Source organism: Mustelus asterias, chromosome 4 (assembly GCF_964213995.1).
Source record: "Mustelus asterias chromosome 4, sMusAst1.hap1.1, whole genome shotgun sequence".
NCBI classification, from domain to species: Eukaryota; Metazoa; Chordata; class Chondrichthyes; order Carcharhiniformes; family Triakidae; genus Mustelus; species Mustelus asterias.
In genome coordinates this window covers 103,719,968-103,744,001 of record NC_135804.1, presented here as the reverse complement: position 1 = coordinate 103,744,001, position 24,034 = coordinate 103,719,968, and the positions used below count along the sequence as shown (strand labels likewise).

The 24,034-nt window shown below is 42.1% G+C and overlaps 1 protein-coding gene across 2 annotated transcripts in view; it reads right to left on the bottom strand.

The window, feature by feature from the left end:
- Positions 1 to 24,034, bottom strand: part of arhgap36 (Rho GTPase activating protein 36) — a 194,943-nt gene that overhangs the window by 60,880 nt on the left and 110,029 nt on the right. For both annotated transcript variants that reach the window (XM_078211501.1, XM_078211502.1), the window contains exon 3: positions 3,588 to 3,656. In XM_078211501.1, coding sequence (XP_078067627.1) covers positions 3,588 to 3,656 — 69 coding nt within the window. The remainder of the gene's footprint in view (positions 1 to 3,587; positions 3,657 to 24,034) is intronic.

Below are 24,034 nucleotides of genomic sequence, written 5' to 3'. Positions count from 1 at the left end.
CATGGTACATTGGGGAGACCATGCAGACGCTACGACAACGAATAAATGAACACTGCTCGACAATCACCAGGCAGGAGTGTTCTCTTCCTGTCAGGAAACACTTCAGCAGTCAAGGGCATTCAGCCCCTGATCTTCGGGTAAGCGTTTTCCAAGGCAGCCTTCACAACACACGACAATGCAGAATCGCTGAGCAGAAACTGTTAGCCAAGTTCCGCACACATGACGACGGCCTCAACAGGGATCTTGGGTTCATGTCACACTATCTGTAACCCCCCACGACTTGCCTGGGCTTGCAAAATCTCACTAACTGTCCTGGCTGGAGACAATACACACCTCTTTAACCTTTGTTTAACCCTCTCTCCACTCACATTGTCTGTACCTTTAAGTCTTGATTACCTGTAAAGACTCGCATTCCAACCATTATCTTGCAAATTGAGTTCGTGTCTATATATGTCCTGTTTGTGAACACAACTCCTCACTCACCTGAAGAAGGAGCAAGACTCCGAAAGCTTGTGCTACCAAATCAACCTGTTGGACTTTAACCTAGCGTTGTGAGACTTCTTACTGTACATATTGTGACAGCAGAGCTACAAGAAGCAGCCCCAAAGCCACCCCACACCAACCTGACCATACCCTGCAAAATAGGTGTACAACCAACATTAGCTTGGGTAGCATTGGCATTTGGTGCAGCATAATAGCAGAACAAAAAGAAAGAACCAGAAAAAAAACCTCATTCAATTCGCAGTACTTCTTTATAATAGGACACAGAATCTTTATTTGCTGACCCGAAAGGGGGGTGAAAGAAAATTTGTTGGCTTGGTGACTATAAGAGCTTCATTCAGCCTTGCCTGGCTATTTTCTTTAAACTTGGTAATAGTCAGCGGAATGGAATGTCCTCCTTCCTTTTGTGATATAAAAAGGAATGAAGAGGAAGAAACTATTGCATGTCTGGAACAATAAGGCTGTATGTCTATCACTGTTGCAGTATTTTGTTGAAAATTAAATGGAAATTTCAACAGGGAGGTTGAATACCTTGAAAGCATTCTAAAGATTGTCTGAGACATTTTCAATACATAGTAAGAATCTTAAAGAGCAGGCGCCACGGATGTGTAGCCAGGTATTTGGAGGGCGATAACAGTCTTTATATGCAACTGAAAAAAGTATTAATTGACTCCAGCTGTTGCAAGTTTTGAATCATTAATCAAACATTTAACTTTCATTTGATTGTGCCAATGCTATAAATTGCATTGGGTTGTAAGGCACTAGGAATGTACATTACCTTGAGTGATATTTTCACAAGTGAGGTTGAATAACACTGAGGGCCCGATTTTACCATCATATTGCGCCCGTTTTCAGGCACGAAAACTTGATGAAATCGGGCGTGAGGTGAGTAGCGCAATCCACACCCGCCTCTTCGTTGGTCCCCCCCTTATCAAGGCCCGAAAGTGACCGCGATCGGGACCGTGCCCAAAACAGACATTTAAATGCATTCGCATGCATTTAAATTGACTTAATGGGCTGCACACCCAACCTTACCGGCACTTCCCCCTTTATCACCCCGTTCGCCCTTCCAGAATCGGAGCGAAACAAATATGCTCCATTAAATTCTGATTCGGGTGCTCCAGTTAGTGAGGAGGTAGATGTCGAGCATCCAACGGCTCTCTGCCTGAGATCAGTGGGGGGAAGGAGGGGTCCGCCGCCACTCTGCCTGAGATTAGTGGGGGGCAAGTGGGAGGGGCCTGCGATCGGTGTGGGTGGTGGAGGGGATGGGGGGATAAGGAGGTCCTTAATTTTGGGGGATGGGGCAATGTCAGTGGGGGCCAGGGGGAGGCATTATCCGGCTGGGGAGCAATGTGGCAGGGGAGCCGCATTCTATCATTTTTTTCTGTGCTTGCGCAGTTGGAGGCGCCAATCGGAGCTGCATGAAATCGGGCGCATTAAGCCCCGCCCACAAGCTTCTGCAACGCGATTCAGAATCGCTGATATTTTTGCAGGCAGAGTGCGTATGGGGACGCCTGAGAACGGGTTTAAAAGTCGGATCGAAACCAGTTTCAAGTCCACCCAGAACTTAGAATCAAAATGGTAAAATAGGGCCCATTAACTCTGTTTCTTGCTCCACAGCTGCTGCCTGACCTGCTGAGTTTTTCCAGATGAGAAGAGCGGCACAGAGATGGATCAATGATAAAACACATTGGAGTACAGGAGCTTGGTCAATAAATCAATAGCTGCTGAGAAGAAGATGAGGAAAGATAACACATTGTAATTCTAGTCACACACGATAGTGTTGATTTATCATGAGTTGGGTAGAAACCACAGGAAAAGGATTTGGTCTAGAAATGATGGGATGCACAAAGTTCCTGATTCCTCAACTACTAGAAATAGTGTTACCATCAACCATGTGGTATCTTTGCATAACTTCACATTTTTCTATCATAGTTCTCCATTATCTGCTTTGATTCAACAAAAGAGACCCATTTTGTTTCAAATCACCTCTCTAAACATGAATGCATGTGTTCCAAATCTAAAACTGAGAAGTTTTTTCTTCTTTTATTTTGTTAACTGACAGATTTGAACATTAATGATAGGTCCTAAAAATAGAATTAAATGCAAAAGATTATAAAGGAAACACAAGAAACTATTTTATATTTACATAACTTTCGCATCTCAGGCGTTTCCCAAAATCTTTATTGCCAATTAAATACTTTTGAAATGTAGTAATTGTTGTAATATAGAAAATTTACAGACAGCATTATCCCACACAAAGCAGTTTGATAATCAGCAGATAATCTGTTTGCACTATTGGTTGAAAGATAAATATTGGCCAAGATAGCTTCTGTTTTACTTCAAAATAGCACCAAGGGATGTTTTACATTCAACTGAAAGGGAAGATGGGCCACAATTCAATGTCTCACTTGACAGATGGCACCTCTGACAGTGTAGCACTTCCTCAGTACTGCACTAGAGCATCAGCCTAAATATTATGATCTAGATACTGCAGTTGGGCTCGAACCCTCAACTTGCAGCTCTGGAGCAAGAATGTTACAATTTAGCCACAGCTGATAATTACATTTAGCACAAGGCTGTAGAATTCACTCCCAGGGCTAGTACTTAAGGCAGTAAAAGCTGCCAGACTATCCACTTGGTGTGTGACCTCTACTACTAGAGGTCAACTAGTGGCGGGGGGGTTGGAATGAGGCACTTAACTGATCAGTATTTGGCCACTTATAAGCATCAATAGACCCCAGGATGGGCAGGACACCCAATGCCTCTCCAGCTTCCTGTAAAATGGGAGGCAGGTCATGTGCTGCATTTTATTAGCATCCTCATCTTCAAACACACCACCAGGTGAGTGTAAAATCCAGCCCTATGTCAACATTCAAGCCTAGATTGAATAGATGGATGAATGAAGGAAAAGGAGATAAAGGGATACTGATTAGAAAAAATATGATTTAATCTGTTTGCCTGCACGATTAATAACAGCACAGATTGGTTTAGTCTGTGTACTCAGGCTTCCCTGAATAGAATGGTTTATTTAAGTAATTATCCACTTGAGCAAGATTACATGCAAATAGGAAAGCTGTCCTTACCCTTATCTTTTTTCTCTTTGGAAAGCGAATCCTTCTTTCGCCGGAAAGATTTCCTCCTTTTTGGCCCATCTGGAAAGGTAGGATTTTATCAAATATTAGCAACTGGAAGAAGGTTAACATCAATAGGATAGAAGGAAAAATCTGGACAATCTGGAAGTTATTAAAACACAGATTGGATGCATGAATCAAGGAGACTGGAATTCTCCTGAAACAGAACACTTCATCATCTACTCCTCATGAGTAAAGGAATGTTCTATATACTTTCTATATGTATTTATTTACTTTGAACTCAGTTCTCATTTCTGATCAGTATGAAAGTATATGCATGTGTTTTACCACTTTTCTCCTTGTCTTTTACTAGTTAATAAACTCACTCTATCTTTAACTCAAGAAGAGTCTGGTTAAATGGCTGAATTTAAAACATAACTAATTGGTCTGGGAAGGTACCTGTGGAAAAGGGAACCTTGTTAGATTAAACCTTCTTGTACCAGTAGAGGGGGTTGAATAAAGACAGGGAGACAGTTCATCCCTCTCCATCCACGGTTGTAACAAGTTGGGGATGTTTCTGTCGAATGGTGACAAATTGAGGAGTCTCGCTGGGATCAACAACTTTGAGGAACCTCACCTGAGAGGTGGTCTTAACCATGGGCACTCTATTTTGCATGTTCCCCCCACCCCACTGAAATCACGCTTGTCAATGGTCTGAAATATTCCCCACCATGTCTCTATTTATAAAGCTCATGAACCCAAGTAACTTATTAACTACTTTATCATCCTGTCCTGTCAACATCAATGATTTGTGAAACTACAGTCCCAGGTTCCTCTGCTCCCACACATGTTTTAGAATTTGCATCCTCCTTTTATGTTGTGGGCGATTTTATGCTCCCGTGTTCACTGCGAACGCAAACAGTGACATGGACACAAAATCTCGCGAGAATCTGAAAATTAGATTTTTGCTGGTAAGATCTTGTTTTCTGATTTTCCTCTTGCCGGTGATGTAACATTGTTCCCATCTTCTCATTTAAACAAATTTAAATGTATTTAAAGGGTTTCCCTGCCATTTGCCCTCCCGAGGTAAGGAATTTCCCCCTCACCAACATATGGCCTTAAGACTGTGGTGTAAGACGTCACATCAACAAGGCTTACAAAGGAGATTGAAAAGCTGGAAACAGTTGAGGGGAACCCACTGGGGGTGCAAAGGTAAGTATACCCCCCTGCCAGCACCAACCTGGCAGTGCCAACCTGGACTTCTTTACATGACTTAAAAATTGAAGTGACATTCAATCCACATAGGAATCAATGAATAAACTTAGTAACATAGCAAATGGTCAAATTTCATATTTTATAAATGATAACAGGATTAGTAAATTTTGTGAGTTATAATGATACTGATGGAACCAGAAAACATGGGCTATCATATGTAGTAAAGTGAAGTCAGATACACTGGAGGCTAGTGACAAACACTTAAGGAGAAAATACAATACAAGATATTTCACATAGTGATCCATCAAATGACCAGGCATTTTCAGCCTTGAGGTGGGGAATATGTGAGGAAATTGATGTTTAATGATTTGTTTTAGTTTAGTTTACATATGTACGTCAACCCAATGTGGTTTTATGCTGAATTCTGGGACACAAACTCATCACATGACTTGGTCTTAGCGTCACACTCAAACTTGACAAGGGAGAAAGAACATATGGCTTTAAGACAGTGGTAGAAGACGTCAAGGTTGAACAATTACTGGTACAGAACTATCCAACTCCCTCGCAATTAAAATTATCAGTTCCGTTCTCTAAATTCCAAGTCCTATTGTGCAAAGAAAAACAAATGTTAGAACATGCAGCCTTGTGCATTAAATTAGTGCAGTTTAACTTGCACTATTTAAAGGAAGTTGCTTTCTTTCACACTATGTAAAGCATCTTTGATTTTGTAAGTGTTGAATTAAGTTCTGAAATTAACTTTTGTAACTCTTTTAAATTTTAATATCTGTTAATTGAACGTACAGTGTTATGTTTAGCTGATCAAACACTTTCAAACATTAATGTGTATTTTGTGCAATTGCTTAACTTTGTAAATTTTGCAAAACTATTCTGAGGTTTAATTGACTTATTGCAAGTACTGACAGATACAACAAAAACATGCTATAGCAAAGCAGTTGTCTCAGCAAAAACACATTGATAAGCATCTGTTTTAATGAAGTTACCTGTAAATCAATCAAACATCATATACTGTCTTATCTCAAGTCAAAGCAGACATTAAAATTACTCTCACTTATATTCTATACATAACACTAAATATTTCATATTAGTACTTTGTAAGCTTATTAGTTTTAAGGTTATAAGCAACTTTACCATTCTATTCCTTGTTTTAAAAGTAACTCATTCCAAATAACAACAGATAGGAGTAACACCATCTTCAAATGACCTGTACAAAACATAGTGTCACTGATAGGGGTCTGATTTAATACCAATTAAATGAAGTTTTGCTACAATGAACTCAAAATATCAATCATGAGGGTATGACAGTATATTTCCACTACCCTGGACAAATGAGCAAGGGAAATATCATAAAACATTCTTTTATCTTAACAAGAAGCAAGTAAAGTAGCAAATAAACTTTAAATGAGAGGGGTGGTTCCCCTTGAAGAGTATAAGGGATGTAGGAGTAGAGTTAAGAGAGAAATCAGGAGGGCAAAAAGGGGACACAAGATTGTTTTGGCAGATAAGGCAAAGGAGAATCCAAAGAGCTTCTACAAATACATAAAGGGCAAAAGAGTAACAAGGGAGAGAGTAGGGCCTCTTAAGGATCAACAAGGTCATCTGTGTGTGGATCCACAAGAGATGGGTGAGATCCTAAATGAATATTTCTCATCAGTATTTACTATTGAGAAAAGCATGGATGTTAGGGAACTTGGGGAAATAAATAGTGATGTCTTGAGGAGTGTACATATTACAGAAAAAGAGGTGCTGGAAGTCTTAAAGTGCATCATGGTAGATAAATCCCCGGGACCTGATGAACTGTATCCCAGGACATTGTGGGAGGCTAGGGAGGAAATTGCGGGTCCCCTCGTCGAGATATTTGAATCATTGATAGTCACAGGTGAGGTGCCTGAAGATTGGAGAGTGGCAAATGTTGTGCCTTTGTTTACAAAGGGCTGTAGGGAAAAGCTGGGAAACTACAGGCCAGTGAGCCTCACATCTGTGATGGATAAGTTGTTGGAAGGTATTTTGAGAGACAGGATCTACAGGCATTTAGAGATGCAAGGACTAATTAGCATGGCTTTGTGAGTGGAAAATCATGTCTCTCAAATTTGATTGAGTTTTTTGAAGGGGAAATCAAGAAGGTAGGTGAGGGTAGTGCAGTTGATGTTGTCTACATGGACTTTAGCAAGGCCTTTGACAAGGTACCGCATGGTAGGTTGTTGCATAAGGTTAAATCTGACGGGATCCAGGGTGAAGTATCTAAATAGATACAAAATTGGCTTCTTGACAGAAGCCAGTTGTAGAGGGTTGTTTTTCAAACTGGAGGCCTGTGACCATCAGTGTGCCTCAGGGATCAGTGCTGGGTCCACTGTTATTTGTCATTTATATTAATGATTTGGATGAGAATATAGGAGGCATAGTTAGTAAGTTTGCAGATGACACCAAGATTGGTGGCGTAGTGGACAGTGAAGAAAGTTATCTCCGATTGCAACGGGATCTTGATCAATTGGGCCAGTGGGCTGACTAATGGTAGATGGAGTTTAATTTAGACAAATGCGAGGTGATGCATTTTGGTAGATTGAACCAGGGCAGGATTAACTCAGTTAATTGTAGGGCATTGGGGAGGGTTACCGAACAAAGAGATCTAGGGGTACATGTTCATAGCTCCTTGAAAGTGGAATCACAGGTGGACAGAGTGGTGAAGAAGGCATTTGGCATGCTTGGTTTCCTTGGTCAGAACATTGAATACAGGAGTTGGGACATCTTGTTAAGTTGTACAGGACATTGGTAAGGCCGCACTTGGAATACTGTGTACAGTTCTGGTCACCCTACTATAGAAAGGAAATTATTAAACTCGAAAGAGTGCAGAAAAGATTTACTAGAATGCTACCAGGACTTGATGGTCTGAGTTATAAGGAAAGGCTGGATAGACTGGGACTTTTTGCTCTGGAGTGTAGGAGGCATTGGGGTGATCTTATAGAGGTCTATAAAATAATGAGGGGCACAGATCAGCTAGATAGTCAATATCTTTTCCCAAAGGTAGGGGAATCTAAAACTAGTGGTTTAAGGTGAGAGGGGAGAGATACAAAAGTGTCCAGAGGGGCAATTTTTTCACAAAAAGGGTGGTGAGTGTCTGGAACAAGCTGCCAGAGGTAGTAGTAGAGGCGGGTACAATTTTGTCTTCTAAAAAGCATTTAGACAGTTTCATGGATAAGATGGGTATATAGGGATATGGGCAAAATACGGGCAATTGGGATTAGCTTAGGGGTTTTAAAAAAAAAAGGGCGGCATGGACAAGTTGGGCCGAAGATGCCTGTTTCCATTCTGTAAACCCCTATGACTCTCTGACTCTAAGTAATTGACACATTTGATTTGATTTATTATTGTCACATGTATTAACATAATGAAAAGTATTGTTTCTTGTGTGCTATACAGACAAAGCATACCGTTCATAGAGAAGGAAACGAGAGAGTGCAGAATAGTTAGGGTGTAGAGAAAGATCAACTTAATGCAAGGTACATCCATTCAAAAGTCTGATAGCAGCAGGGAAGAAGCTATTCTTGAGTCGGTTGGTAAGTGACCTCAGACTTTTGTATCTTTTTTCCGAAGGAAGAAGGTGGAAGAGAGAATGTCCTGGGTGCATGGGGTCCTTAATTATGTTGGCTGCTTTGCCGAGGCAACGGGAAGTGTAGACAGTGTCAATGGATGGGAGGCTGGTTTGTGTGGTGGGTTGGGCTTCATTCATGACCTTCTGTAGTTCCTTGCGGTCTTGGGCAGAGCAGGAGCCATACCAAGCTGTGATACAACCAGAAAGAATGTTTTCCATGGCGCAAGTGTAAAAGTTGGTTAGAGTCGTAGCTGACACGCCAAATTTCCTTAGTCTTCTGAGACGTTGATGGACTTTCTTAACTATAGTGTCGGCATGGGGGGAACCAGGACAGATTGTTGGTGATCTGGACACCTAAAAACTTCAAGCTCTCGACCCTTTCTACTTCATCCCGTTGATGTAGACAGGGGCATGTTCTCCTTTACCCTTCCTGAAGTCGATGACAATGTCCTTCGTTTTGTTAAAGGGCCAATCTTAAAGGGCCAGTCAGGGACTGTGGGAAATGATATCAATAGATGACCATCAGCCTTGAGAAATCAATTAGAAACTGGTCATTCCCTTAGACCAATCAGACATTGAACACGTACCCCTTAAACCAATTGAGAATTAGACTCGTCTCATTTAGGCCAAACAGAAAGCAATAACATCACTGATCACACGCTGGGTTGTGGTCTGGAATGAGTTAATAAGCAAAAGCTTTCACTGAGAATGTTGCTCAGCAAGTTACTGCTGTCCAGAGGGAAGCAGAAGTTACGGAGAGCGAACAGAGATCGAGGCCAGAATTTCATGCCAGCGAGATCTTCCAGTCCCACTGACAATGCACCCTGCCATGTTTTCCAGCAGCGAGGGGTGCATTCAACAGAAAACCCCATTGACAATGGCAGGACCAAAAGATCTTGCCACCAGTCAATGGCGGGCCACCTCCTGCCACCATGAAACAAGCAGCAGGTTGTGCAGTAAATTCACCATGAGTGTGAATCTGTGCCCAAGGCTGAACCAGAAAGTAAGAGCCATTGTACACGAGTCAATTCCCACCCTGTCTTTAATAGCTATAAATCCACAACTTATTAAAGATTATCTGAGTTACTTCACCAAATTGTCTCCTGTTACCTAAATGATTGAAGTCTCAAATTAGAATTTCAGTTTAAATAATACCTCAGACTTACATCTGTATGGATTTCATGTATCCCCAAAATTTCTGGTATCATCCTTGTAAATCTTTTCCACACCTTTTTATAATGTGGTGATTGGAACTGCATGCAGCACAGCTTCAATACACGAATAGCATAACTTGCCTAGTTTTCAATGCTATCCCTTTAGAAATAAAGCCTATTTCTTGTTTTTTTTTATGGCCTTGCTAACTTGTGGCACAATTTTTAATGATTGACATACTTGTATCAGAGATTCATGGATTCATTTATACCACCTGGACCTGTGCCTTCCATTACCTCCCTATCCCTCCTACCAAAATGTACTAACTCACATTTAACTGTGTTGAATTTCATTTCTAAATCAGTTGAACATTCTGCAAGTCTATTAATGTTCCCCTGTAATTTTTTTTGTCATCCTCCTCAGAATTGACTATTCCTCCCCAACATCCCTCAATTTGGTATCACTCATAAATTTAGTAATTATGCTTTGATTCCAAAGTCCAAATCATTAATTTAAATTGTGAACAGTCATAAATGGCAACCAGAATTGGACATTGTAACCAGGTGTGATCTAACCAAGGTTTGATAGAAGCTAATGGCATGGACAGGAGGGGTGGCCAATTTAACTGCCCTTGTTTCCCTGCACTCTCCCAGTCCATAAACAAAAAGGTGTTTTCTTTTATTCTGATTTACCCCTTTTTAAATGGCAGTGTACTTTCCCCAGCACTTCAACTTGGAATGTTCCAATTCTTATGATTAACTTGTACAGTAAACCCAGGGTAAGATAAAATAAAAAGGGTTTGGTTTATTTTATACATCAGCAAGTGCAAGGTTTTGCAACATTCATCCTTTTTCATTCACACAATAAAGGGGGATAAGAAAAAAAGAAGAGGGTTCAGGGCACGACCGCAATAAAATACAAGTTAGGGTTTTATATGTGTCCAGAGTACAGATATGTTGGAATAGTGGAGCCACATGTGTGCAGTCAAAGGCACCCTGTACTATTGACAATGGCAAAGCCACATGATCACTCTTCTGCTTCTCACTGGCTATAGAAGAGACTATGAAGTCTGTTCTCCAGGTGCCTGTCACCTTTCTGATGCAGCATTGCACCAGCAGACTCCAAGATGTTGCGAAATGTCGTCTGCTCCTACCTGGAAGGATCCATGGGCATTGAAACCAAAGGTCACGATGATCTTCATGGTCATTGGCAGTGCCTGCCTTACCCTGTTGTGTGGCTTTATACCTTGCTATAGTATGTGCCGCTGTTCAGAATCTGGGTGAGATGGAGTTAAGAAAAGTGCGCGCAGAAGACACTTGGTAAATACGGCCATCTACTGAAAGCACTCTACCTCTTTTCCCCTTTGTGCACTGCCTCCAGCCACTGCTACTAGCGCTTCATATTCCTGGCGTGATGCATTGCAAGAAGGACTGCAACTATAGCCCCCATTACTAAAAGGAGCCTCTCTCCTACAGACCTTCCTGCTCCTCCGACTTCCTTGTGAACCTAAAACTGTTCCAAACTCCTCCAATAATACTCCACACAGCACTTCCACTCAAAATGCAGCAGCAGAATAAGTCAAAAAAACACCTTACCTGGGTTTCCCATAGTGACCTTTTAAACTAATGAGGCAGGGCTGGGGGAAGGCTGGCGTTGGGAGGGTGGGTGCTCTTGCATTTGAAAATATGGTCAGTCTGGAGTGATTAAGAGGTTAAGAGAACCAGAGAGGTTCAAAGTGGGGGTTTGTGTTCCAAATCAGCACTAGCAGTTGTTTGGCATTGATATTAGCCAGAGGGCACAACCTCAGACTAAAGGGACGATCCTTTAAAACAGAGGTCAGGAGGAATTTCTTCAACCAGAGAGTGGTGAATCTGTGGAACGCTTTGTCGCAGAAGGCTGTGGAGGCCAGGTCACTGAGTGTCTTTAAGACAGAGATAGATAGGTTCTTGATTAATAAGGGGATCAGGGGTTATGGGGAAAAGGCAGGAGAATGGGGATGAGAAAAATATCAACCATGATTGAATAGCGGAGCAGACTCAATGGGCCGAGTGGCCTAATTCTGCTCCTATGTCTTATGGACATCACCAAATGCGCACTCTGCAAACTTGCGGTGCATCCCTGCGACTTGCCTGTGCTAGCCATCTTCCTGTCATGGTGTGTAAAATGGCCTGTGCCCTAAGTGGTCAATAGTAATTCAACTAATATTTTTGGAGTTCTTGTCTTCCATGGCTCATGGCACTAGCAGTGTGCTATGGAGTCATATCTCACGGCTAGCATTTCTTGATATTGCCACTGGCTGTAAGTAGGGAACAGTCATCAAAACTGCTTCATATTTGTTTTATTCCCTCCACACTTAGAGTCATAGAGTCATAGAGGTTTACAGCATGGAAACAGGCCCTTTGGCCCAACTTGCCCATGCCATCCCTTTTTTTTACCCCTTAGCTAGTCCCAATTGCCCTCATTGGGCCCATATCCCTCTATACCCATCTTACCATGTAACTGTCTAAACGCTTTTTAAAAGACAAAATTGTACCCGCCTCTACTACTACCTCTGGCTCCAGACACTCACCACCCTTTGCGTGAAAAAATTGCCCCTCTGGACCCTTTTGTATCCTCTCCTCTCACCTTAAGCCTATGCCCTCGAGTGTTAGACTCCCTTACTTTTGGGAAAAGATATTGACTATCTAGCTGATCTGTGCCCCTCATTATTTTATAGACCTCTATAAGATCACGCCTAAGCCTCCTGTGCTCCAGAGAAAAAAGTCCCAGTCTATCCAGCCTCTCCTTATAACTCAAACCAACAAGTACTGGTAGCGTCCTAGTAAGTCTTTTCTGCACTCTTTCTAGTTTAATAATATCCTTTCTATAGTAGGGTGACCAGAACTGTACACAGTATTCCAAGTGTGGCCTTACCAATGTCCTGTACAACTTGAATGTCCCGTCCAAAGATGTGCGGGTTAGGTTGATTGGCCATGTTAAAATTGCCCCTTAATGTCCTGGGATGCGTAGATTAGAGGGATTAGTGGGTAAAATATGTAGGGATATGGGGGTAGGGCCTGGGTGGGATAGTGGTTGGTGCAGACTCGATGGGCCGAATGGCCTCTTTCTGTACTGTAGGGTTTGTATGATTTCTATGAACTTAACAAGACGTCCCAACTCCTGTATTCAATGTTCTGACCAAATAAACCAAGCATGCTGAATGCCTTCTTCACCACCCTGTCCACCTATGACTCCACTTTCAAGGATATATGAACCTGTACCCCTAGATCTCTTTCTTCTATAACTCTCCCCAACGCCCCACCATTAACTAAGTAAGTCCTGCCATGGTTTGATCTACCAAAATGCATCACCTCGCATTTATCTAAATTGAATTCCATCTGCCATTTGTCAGCCCACTGGCCCAATTGATCAATATCCCGTTACAATCCTAGATAACCTTCTTCACTGTCCACTATGCCACCAATCTTGGTAGGCTATTGCACCAGTGACTTATTGCAGTTGAACACTGTACCCCATTTCCACTCACTCAAACAACCCTTCCACCTCCCCATTGTGTCACTACATTAAGCACATGTATTTCTGTCAGCGAATCAAAGCAGTATGAAGACAGACTGTTGAGCGCCACATGCTGTGGCAATAGTTTGTTTAAATATCAGACTCTAAATTATGAGGAGTGAATTGAGCTGAAAATTCAAGTGAAACTTTGAAATGAATTTTCAACAATTTGGCAACTCAGAGAATTGTCTTTTTGAGTAGGGAATAAAAAGGCAAATGCAACTGCCTACGCATAGTGCAATGTTTGTCTGAAATTGGCAATTTCTACTGCCTTCTAATTGCAAGCAGAGGTGGTTCATTTTTTCTGTTTATTTAAACTTTTGGACCATTTTTCAATGTAAAAATATGTTGTAAACAGAAACCACAATGAAATGCCTGGGGATATAAATGTTATAGTTGGTAAAAAGAGGGCAAATGCTAAAGTGAGTTAAGAAACAGGGATTAGAAATTCCAGACTTCAATTTAAAAGTTGGAGAACGAATAGATTTTGGAAGATAAAACGTTAACCCTTAAGGTCCTGAAAAATAAATAGGTGATGATGGAAAGGATATATTTATTGCTTTCCTAGAGAACGTGGAGGTGCGCCTTCTTAAACTTCAGTAATCCACCTAATGTTCCCACAATTTTGTTAGTTAGGGAATTCTAGGAATTTGACTCAGAATGTTAACATATTTGTTATATACATTCATAACATGATGGCATGTGACTTAGAGGGGAACTTGGATAATTCTGCCCTGACGATAGGGGGAAGAGGTCATAGGGAAGAATATTAATGAATTGCAGTAGTGCATTCGGCATTGATTCTGTAGTTACTGTGCACTAATGGCAGAGGGTGTTGGTATCAGTCCAATGGCAGAGGCACAAAGAAGTCAATCACTTCACAGAATCACAACAGTACAGAAAGAGGCCATTTTGCCCATCAAGCCTGCACCAACACCAATCCCACCCAGGCCCTATCCCAGTAACCCCATGTATTTACCCTGCTAATCCCCCTGACACTAAGGGGCAAATTAGCATGGCCAATCCACCTAACCTGCACATCTTTGGAATTTGGAAGGAAACCGGAGCACCCAGAGGAAACCCACAGAGACACAGTGAGAATTTGCAAACTCCACAGAATCACCCAAGACCTGAATTGAATCCGGGTCCCTGGCACTGTGAAGAAGTAGTGCCAACCACTGTGCCACCATGCTGCGCACTTTGTAATGATTGGTTTTGAAAGTCAGTGTTGCTTGGGGTTGCACCTGTCTTAATGAGTCATGACAATTCCTTCAAATTGCTAAATTGAGCTAGTTGGTGGAGATGCTTTGAAAACTCTGGTGGTGAGCCACTCATTAAGCCTTTGTGCTGCTTCCGTTGTCACGCTATTGATGTGGCTGGCTCTAGTTAAGCTTCTGGTTAATGGTGACACCCCGCCCACCCCCACCCCACTTCAAGCCATTGACAGTGATGTTAACACGCGTCTAGGGAGATGATTGGGCTTTTTCCTATGAGAAGCCAGAGACCATTAACACAGGGAGAGGGAGAGTATGCAATACTGTGTATCTGGTGCTATACTGTATTTGGAAAAATATAACAACCATTTCAAACGTTGATAAATACAAAACAACCAAAATTAAACATTTGTCTTGGAAATATAAATTATTGATTTTGGCTATCAAATGTCACAAAGTAATATGGGGAAAATCTCTACTCTCAATGCTGAGGCAAGATAAGCTTATCATATTTATGAACATTGGAACTGGCTGCCCTTGTATAAAATTCTGAAGTGAGCCCTATTTAGCCATGCAAGAACCTGGTATCTGCCAGTTCTCTGATGACGGGCTAAGTGTGGAGATGATTATCCCTTAAAGGACTGGGCACAAAGCTCTGAGAACTGACTGTTTCATGATTGCTGATATAACGGAACTTCTTCAAGGAATGTAAGGAAGAAAAGAAATTACTAGTTTAAAAAAAAGGGAGAGTTTGATTTCGCTTTGCAAAATAAAAGTGGTCTATGAAAGCAGAGTTAGGCTTTTTCCAAACAGATTTTTTGGCGCCTGTAATTAATTGCGAATGCATGCTGGTGAGACAAAAGCAGCAAGGCTCGTGAGAACGCTGTCCTCCTGAGAGATGACACAGTCAGGGTCTATTTTCCATGATTGAAGATCAGGCCTGTTTATTTCCAACTGACTTTGATGTCAGTGTCACTCCACTAATAAACCAGAACAGTAGGAAACATTATTGTTCATTCTTTTTGCAGGAAATGTATCCAATAGTGACAGTAAGGGCTGCTTTTGAAAAGAGATGTGAAACTAAGGGCCTGTCTGCTCTCTCTGGTGAAAGAAAAAGCAATATTTGGAACAGGAGCTTTCCAGTTTTCCGGCCAAAACTGATCCCCCGAGTCAACATTGTGAAAACATATGGGATTTTCCGGTGCTCGCTCCAAAACAGAAAATCTTACCCAAGGTCAACAGACCTTTGATCTGGCCCCCACCCCGCCATGGTGAGTGGGATGGGAAAATCCACCCCCCCCCCCCCCCCCCCCCCGCCGCCCCGCAATATCTGTTCATTACCATATTGCTATTTGAGGGATCTTGTTTTGTGCCGAAAGGAGCAATGCAGAAACGGAGGTATAAAATACTGGGAGTAGGCATTTTAGTGTATGGAGAAAGAGAAGGACCCGGGAGCAATTTTCATCTTACTGTTTTAACAGTAACCTGGTAGGCTGGACCATTCATTCTTTCTAAAACCCACCTGATTATCATTACATTAATATAGGTAGAATGAAAATCAGGTGCCTTCAGCAAACAGAATAGACCTGCCGTGCTACTTAACTGCCTAGAGTAGGAACGATGGCTGAGAGCCCAGACAGCTATTAGAATACTGGAACCCCTGCTCTCCATATGAAACATTGTTTAATTGAGAGCTCAGGCTCCTTGCTCTTTGTTGTCAATTTCACAACATCTGTCAACACAAGTTCAGTGGTTTCAAAGATTTTGCAGTGTGAGAATTTTATCAATGAACATTCTTCTTTTCAAAGTTTACTTTACCACTGTATTCTGTAGGGTTTATTCATTTTAAGAAATGTACAGTCGGCCAGTAAGCTTGGAAGTGCCATTGCTTGGCATAAGGGGCATGGGGGTCCGAAGGCAGTGGGTGGAAGGGCAGAGCTTGACATGAGGGCATGAAGGGAAATAAGGGGTGGGTGAAAGGGCAGTAAAATTCCGGCCATTGGGTGGAATTTACCCATGTTCCCACAGTCACGTTCAATGGTGGGTGGAGTCAGGAGAATTTGTGAGGAGTCCATAAATGAGTTTTACGCTGGCGTGAATTTTCCACCGGATCTTCACTTGGTGCCCACCATATCAGATCAGGAAACCCACTGGAGGCTGGCGTGAAACTGATTTGCATCAGGTTAAGGGGATGCAGATAAAAGCTCAACACATCGGTCCAGAACACATCTGGAACAATGTAGCATGCAGAAGTTGGGGCTCACCTGAAAAATACCTGAGGCTGCCTCTGGAGTTCAGGGTGGAGGCCACCAGCAACCCTGGACCCTGGAACACCACAACAGTTAGGGCTAGGGGAAAATCTACAGGTGGGTCTTCCAGATTCAGTGTCATTAAGGGGGTCCATCTCCTCGTCTCAGAGTGTTCTTGGTGATCCATCTTTTGGAGCAGGTTCGTCTTCTTCCTTCAATGGTGGGCACCATTCATTACACTCATGCCATTATGTTTTTCATGCCACGGGAAAATGGCGCATAATTACTGAGGTTGGGATCCAGAATACATGCCATCATTTCCTGCCAGCCTCTACAGTGGGAAACTCTTCCCGCTCCTGCCCCTGCTATGGGACTTGTCCCAGATGGGTGAATTCTACCCATTATCGTGAGATTTAATCCTCCAACTTCCCATGAAGACTGAAATGAATTAGCTAAAATTAACTATAACTTTTCCTGTCAAGAAAAACATTAAACCTTCAATGTATAACAAAACTCAGTTTCCATCCTTTTTTAATAACCGGATACACTTCACTCACTTGTGCCCACCAACACTGCCACTTGTGCCAGAAGAGATTCATTCATGGTTAATGCTGGTATTAAGTGGTTTATTATTTTGGATTCCCTACATACAAAATGAAAGATCAATGTTTGCTTTCAATAAAGAATCTGTTAGCCTCCCAGCAAGCACAACAGTGAGGAAAAAATAACCAACAAATCCCTTTGGAATGAATAAAAATAAACACAAAACCTCATGAGGTACAGTTGCAGGAGATTCCTCATGCTTGCTGCTACAGCTTAAACATGCCAGGGTCACATGCCGGGCTCAGGAAGGGAAAAAAAGGAAAAGCCTGCCACGTTCATAGTTTCACCTTCAGGCACTGAAGATATTTGGGTATGGGCAGGGGAGAGGGTAGGCAGGGAGGGGGGAATTGGATAAGAAGTCATTGAATGTGGGGATAGTGATGCATTATTAACCCATGCCCAGGTATGTCCTGTTTAAATACAGTAAGAGTTTTAACAACACCAGGTTAAAGTCCAACAGGTTTATTTGGTAGCAAATGCTATTAGCTTTCGGAGCGCTGCTCCTTTGTCAGATGGAGTGGATATCTGCTCTCAAACAGGGCATACAGAGACACAAAATCAAGTTACAGAATACTGATTAGAATGCGAATCTCTACAGCCAAGCAGGTCTTAAAGATACAGACAATGTGAGTGGAGGGAGCATTAAGCACAGATTAAAGAGATATGTATTGTCTCCAGACAGGACAGCCAGTGAGATTCTGCAAGTCCAGGAGGCAAGCTGTGCGGGTTATTGATAGCGTGACATAAACCCAACATCCTGGTTTAGGCCATCCTTATGTGTGCGGAACTTGGCTATCAGTTTCTGCTCAGTGACTCTGTACTGTCGTTTGTCGTGAAGGCCGCCTTGGAGAACGTTTACCCGAAGATCAGAGGCTGAATGCCCGTGACCGCTGAAGTGCTCCCCCACAGGAAGAGAACAGTCTTGCCTGGTGATTGTCGAGCGGTGTTCATTCATCCGTTGTCGTAGCGTCTGCATGGTTTCCCCAATGTACCATGCCTCGGGACATCCTTTCCTGCAGCGTATCAGGTAGACAACGTTGGCCGAGTTGCAAGAGTAGGTACCGTGTACCTGGTAGATGGTGTTCTCACGTGAGATGATGGCATCCGTGTCGATGATCCGGCATGTCTTGCAGAGGTTGCTGTGGCAGGGTTGTGTGATTTCGTGGTCACTGTTCTCCTGAAGGCAGTTGTTTGAAGGCAAGAAGTGGGGGTGTGGGGATGGCCTTGGCGAGATGTTCGTCTTCATCACTGACATGGTGAAGGCTCCGGAGGAGATGCCGTAGCTTCTCCGCTCCGGGGAAGTACTGGAAGACAGGCCTGCACTGTATAGATCTCTTCGTCAGACTGTCAGCGTAGCAGTCACAGGGTATGTTACATCACAGCCCTTACCCTGGAAACATAACTTAGACTTTGGGAGGTGTACCATAACTATACCTAGCAGAAAGGGAGATGTTTGTAGTTATTGGAGGATAATCATTGGAGCCCCAGCAATTTCTCAAGATAATGTCTTAGGTCAAACCATCTTCAGCTGTCCCATCAATTCACCATCCATCCATCATAAGTTCAGCAGTGGAAATGTGCACTGATGATTGCACAATGCTCAATATCAGTTGGAAGTCCTCAGATCCATGCCCATATGCAACAGGACCTGGACAACATTCAGGCTTGGATTGATAAGTGCCAAGTAACAATTGGATCACACAGTGCCAGGCAATGAGCATCAAGAGAATCTAACCATCTCCCCTTGACATTCAATAGTATTACCCCCACTGTTAACATCCCGGGATTAACATTGACCAGAAACCTAATTGGAACAACCATATGAAAAAGGCGGCTATTAGAGCAGTTCAGAGTTTGGAAATTCTACAGTGAGCAACTCACCTCCTGACTCCCTGAAGATTGTCCATCATCCACAAGGCATAAATCATGAACATGATGTTGTACTCTCCAATTGTCTGGATGAGTGCAGCTCTAACAACACAAGAAGCTCCACACCATCCAGGACAAAGCAGCCCACTTGATTGGCACTCCATCAATCACTTTAAATTTTCTGTCCCTCCACCTCCAGTGACAGCAGTACCATTGATAAAATATAATGCAGTAATTTGCCAAGCCTCCTCTAGTATCTTTCAAAATCATGATCTCTGCCACTTAGAAGGAAGGACAAATGCATGGGAACACATCACCTGCCTCCCTCCAAGGTACACACCATCTTGACTTTATACTATGTCACCATTCCTTCAGTGTAATTGGATCAAAACCTGTAACATCCTTCTTGAAAGCATTATGAGTATACTGAAAACGAGAATAGTGCAGTAGTCTATGAAGGTGCCGCACCACCACATTCTCAAGGACATTCAGGGATGGTCAACTAACGCTTGCATTTTCAGTGATGCTCACGTCCCATGAAGGAACAAAAAAGGCGGAAATTTTTTTTTGAGATGTGAAGTTTGACTTTGGTGAGTACGAGAGAGCTGCAGTCAGGACCGAGGAAAAGGATAGCACAATACCAGCACCCCCAGAGAGCAAATTTGTGTACTCTGCTGCAGAGCACTTAGATGAGGACCAACAGGGCAGCATATAATAAATGACTGATGCGCATACACACAGAAACGCTTGTAACCCCCACAACCTGCCTGGATGTGCAAAATCTCACTAGCTGTCCTGTCTGGAGACAATACACATCTCTTTAACCTGTGCTTAATGCTCCCTCTACTCACATTGTCTGCACCTTTAAGACTTGATTAGCTGTAAAGGCTCACATTCCAATCATTATTCATGTAAATTGAGTTTGTGTCTTTGTGCCTTGTTTGTAATCAGAACTCCCACCCACCTGACAAAGGGACAGCCTGTTCCGAAAGCTCGTGGCTTTTGCTACCAAATAAACCTGTTGGACTTTAACCTGGTGTTGTTAGACTTCTTACGTTGTCAAGCCTGCCAGAAAGCCCTCCTTGTCAAGAAGCATGGAGGAGTCCAGATTCAATTTCACATTAGGCATTGCACAAACCTTGAATTGAATCCCGAAGTGATGGCCAGCTCCATGGTAGCACTTGCAGATCTCATCATGCTGCAGCCAATGGCCAATGTCACAGCCTCTATTGCAGCACAAAGGAAGTCACCCAACATGTTAGTACTGAAATCACAAAATCTCAGCCTGCTCCCATGCAGGTTCAGGCTGCTTCCTTCTTGGCTGCCGATACAAGTGAAGAAATGGTAAAAATAGAGAAAGAGGAGGTATTTAAAAGGTATTAGAAAAAGGCAAAAAGGAACGCATCCTAGGTCATTGAAGGAAGTAAGCATTGAAATTGTAGTTGACTGGCTAATATCTTCTAATTCTCCTTAAATAAGGGAATGGTGTCAGAGGACTGGAGAAATGCAAATTTTGCAAGCCTGCTAAAAAATAAGGGGAAAGGGATAAGCCAGATAAGGTATAGGTCAATCAGTCAAATGTTTATGGTGAGGAAACTTTTTGACACATTAATCCTGGAAAAAATAATTACCACTTGGTAAATATAGACTAACAAATGAAAGGCAGCAAAGATTTGATAATGGTACAATAAGGTGAGAAGTCTGTTAAAAAGATGTAAGGAATCCATGGATTTATAACTAGAGTAAGGAAGTTATGATAAACATAGCTTCAAATATAGCTGGAGTATTGTGCCTGACTCTGGACACAGTTAGAAAGGATGTCAAGGCTTTAGAGAGGGTGCAGAGAAGATTGGATTAAATAACATCACGATGAAAGACATAAACTCGATGGAGAGGATAAAGATGCTGAGATTGTTTTCCCTTAGAACACGATTGATTCTATTGAGTTGTTCAAATCCTTGAAGGGTTTTGATGGAGTAAATAAGGAGAACTGTTTCCAGTTGCAGAAGACTCAGTAATCAAAGTGCACAGGTTTAAGATTATTTGCAAGAGAGGGAGAGAGCTATGAGGCAAATACAATTATGCAGCAATTTGCTATGATCTGGAATGCGCTCCCACAAATGGTTGTGGAAGTAGATTCAAGAATAACTTTCAAGAGGAAATTGGATAAACACTTGAAAGAGAAACATTTATCAGGTTATGGTGACAGGCCAGGGGTGTGGAACTCATTAGGTAGATCTTTCAAAGAGTCAGCATATGTATGACTTGGAAAAGCAGCCAGCATTAAGGACCCCATACAACCCAGACATATTCTCTTCTACCCTCTTCCGTCAGGAAAAAGATACAAAAGTCTGAGATAATGTACCAACTGACTCAAGAACAGCTTCTTCCCTGCTGCCATCAGACTTCTGAATGAACCTATCTTATATTAAGCTGATCTTTCTCCGCACCTTAGCTATGCCTATAGCACTATATTCTGCACCCTCTCCTTTCCTTCTCCCCTATGTATTCTATGAATGGTATGCTCTGTATAACGCGCAAGTAGCAATACTTTTCGCTGTATACCAACACATGTGACAATAATAAATCAAATCAAATTGATGGGCCAAATGGCCTCCTTCCGTTCTGTATTATTCTATGGTTCTTGACACTCTTGTTTATGATAAATCATTTTTAGCACTAATAAAATTGCACCAGGTAATCTCACTTAATACATCATATTAAATACCTCAAATTGGCTGCCAGGTTTACTGTATTTCAGCAGTGACTACACTTCAGGAAAAAAAAGTATTTCATTGACTGTGGGACATCTGTTGTCCATGGAAGCAAGTCTTTCTTTTTTTGGAAATCTAAACCATTTCATCATGAGGCAAAGCAAGTATGAATGTGTATAGAATGCAGGTTGTTTATGGCAGCATGGGCCCCCTGATAGAAAGATTCTTATAAAGAGTGGGCATGTTGTGCCAGATGTATTTGAACAAATGTTATGAAAGAGTAGAATCAGAAAGAAAGCCGACACTTACACTGGGGTTATTTCCAGGTGAAAGGATGGGACACGCAAACAAGGTAAAATATAACTTTGAACCTTTGGAGTAACCAGCAAAAAGATTTGAATGACGCTGAACATAAAACACAAGAGCTCCAGAGAACCGTAGAATCATAGAATCCCACAGTGCAGAAGTAGGCCATTTGGCCTATCAATGCTGCACCGACAATAATTCCACCCAGGCCCTATCCCCATGTATTTACCTGCTAGTCCCCTTGACACTAAGGGGCAATTAAGCACGGTCACTCAACCTAACTCTCACATCTTTGGACTGGAGGAGGGAACCGGAGCACTCGGAGGAAACTCATGCAGACATGAGGAGAACGTGCAAACTCCACACAGACAGTGACCAGAGGCTAGAATTGAACCCAGGTCCCTGGCATTGTGGGGCAGCAGTGCTACCATGCTGCGGTTGAGAGCGGATTGTTAACTTCTGTTGAATTTAAGTGTTAATCCAGCTCAGACTAAATGGTGAAAGCTCCTCTGATTGTAATGAGTACAGAAATTCATAAATGGATACATAAAATAAAGAAGAAAATTGCTTTGAAATCTATGTGTACTGTATGTTCTTTACATTCAGAAGGTTGATCGCTAATGTATTTATTATATCCATAACTAAATAACAAAACTTTGACAAAGGGTTATCTGGACTCGAAATGTCAGCTCTTTTCTCTCCTTGCAGATGCTGCCAGACCTGCTGGGATCATTTTCTTAAACTGGAAAATTTTTCATCCAAGCACAATATTTTTGTCAGATTAAATGAGTGTCATGGTCCAATGATATTCCCAGAAACCAAGCCAAAGTTTCCTGCTTAGATTTCCTTATCTTTGGTAAGTGATTCCAAGTGTTGGTGAAGTCCTCGAAGGAATATTTTCTGTTTGGTATTGAATATAATTCCACTATTTTGAAAGAGGCTGGGGTTCAATCTTCTTCATGACAATGCGAAAGTAAAAGAGGGATCACTGTGTGTATTGAAATGTAGTTTGCATGCAACTTTGAATAATTTCTCCGGATACTCTGTACTGAGAATAAAGGAAATGGGAACCACGGATTGATTAGGGAGTTCCCCACATTTTTCAGGTATGAGGGAATATTTGTATTTGTGGTATGAAAAGTCAGCTTGTTCCATCATGGCTCATTAGGGTGGCACAGTGGCAAGTACTGCTGCCTCACTGTGCCAGGGACCCGGGTTCAATTCCTGGCTTGGGACGCTGTATGTGCGGAGTCTGCACATTCTCCCTATGTCTGCATGGGTTTCCTGCGGGTGCTCCAGCTTCCTCCCACAGTCTGAAAGACGTGCTGGTTATATGCATTGGCCATGCTAAATTCTCCCTCGGTATACCCGATCAGGCGCCAGAGTGTGGCAACTAGGGGATTTTCACAGTAGCTTCATTGCGGTGTTAATGTGAGCCTACTTGTGACACTAATAAATAAACTCAAACTTTCTCTGGAACTGTCAGTTCAATACAAAAACTGAGAGAGGATATTTCAAAGGAAAGTTGGTGCTTTTCCTTCTATAATAGAGAAGGCTGAGGAGTAACCAAATATAAGTATTTAAAATTATGAAGGGGTTTGATAAGATAGATTAGGGATGATATTTCCACTTTCGAGTAGACTAAAATAGGAGTCATAAGTAGAAGATAGTCATCAATAAATACATAAAGGAAATTCAAAAGAAATTCCTTGTCTCAAAGATTGGTAAGAATGTGGAATTCATTGCCACAGGGAGTAGTTGAAGTGAATAACATTGATGCATTTAATGGGAAGATAAATAAGCACGGGAGAGAAAGGAATAGGGAGACATGCTAAGACGGTTCGATAAAGAGGGGTGAAAGAAGATTTGTATGAAGCGTAAATATTGGCATGATCTGTTAGGTTGAATGACTTGCTCCTCTGCTGTAGACTCAAAATAATTCTATTTAATTATCTGAATTGATCTCCTTTCATGA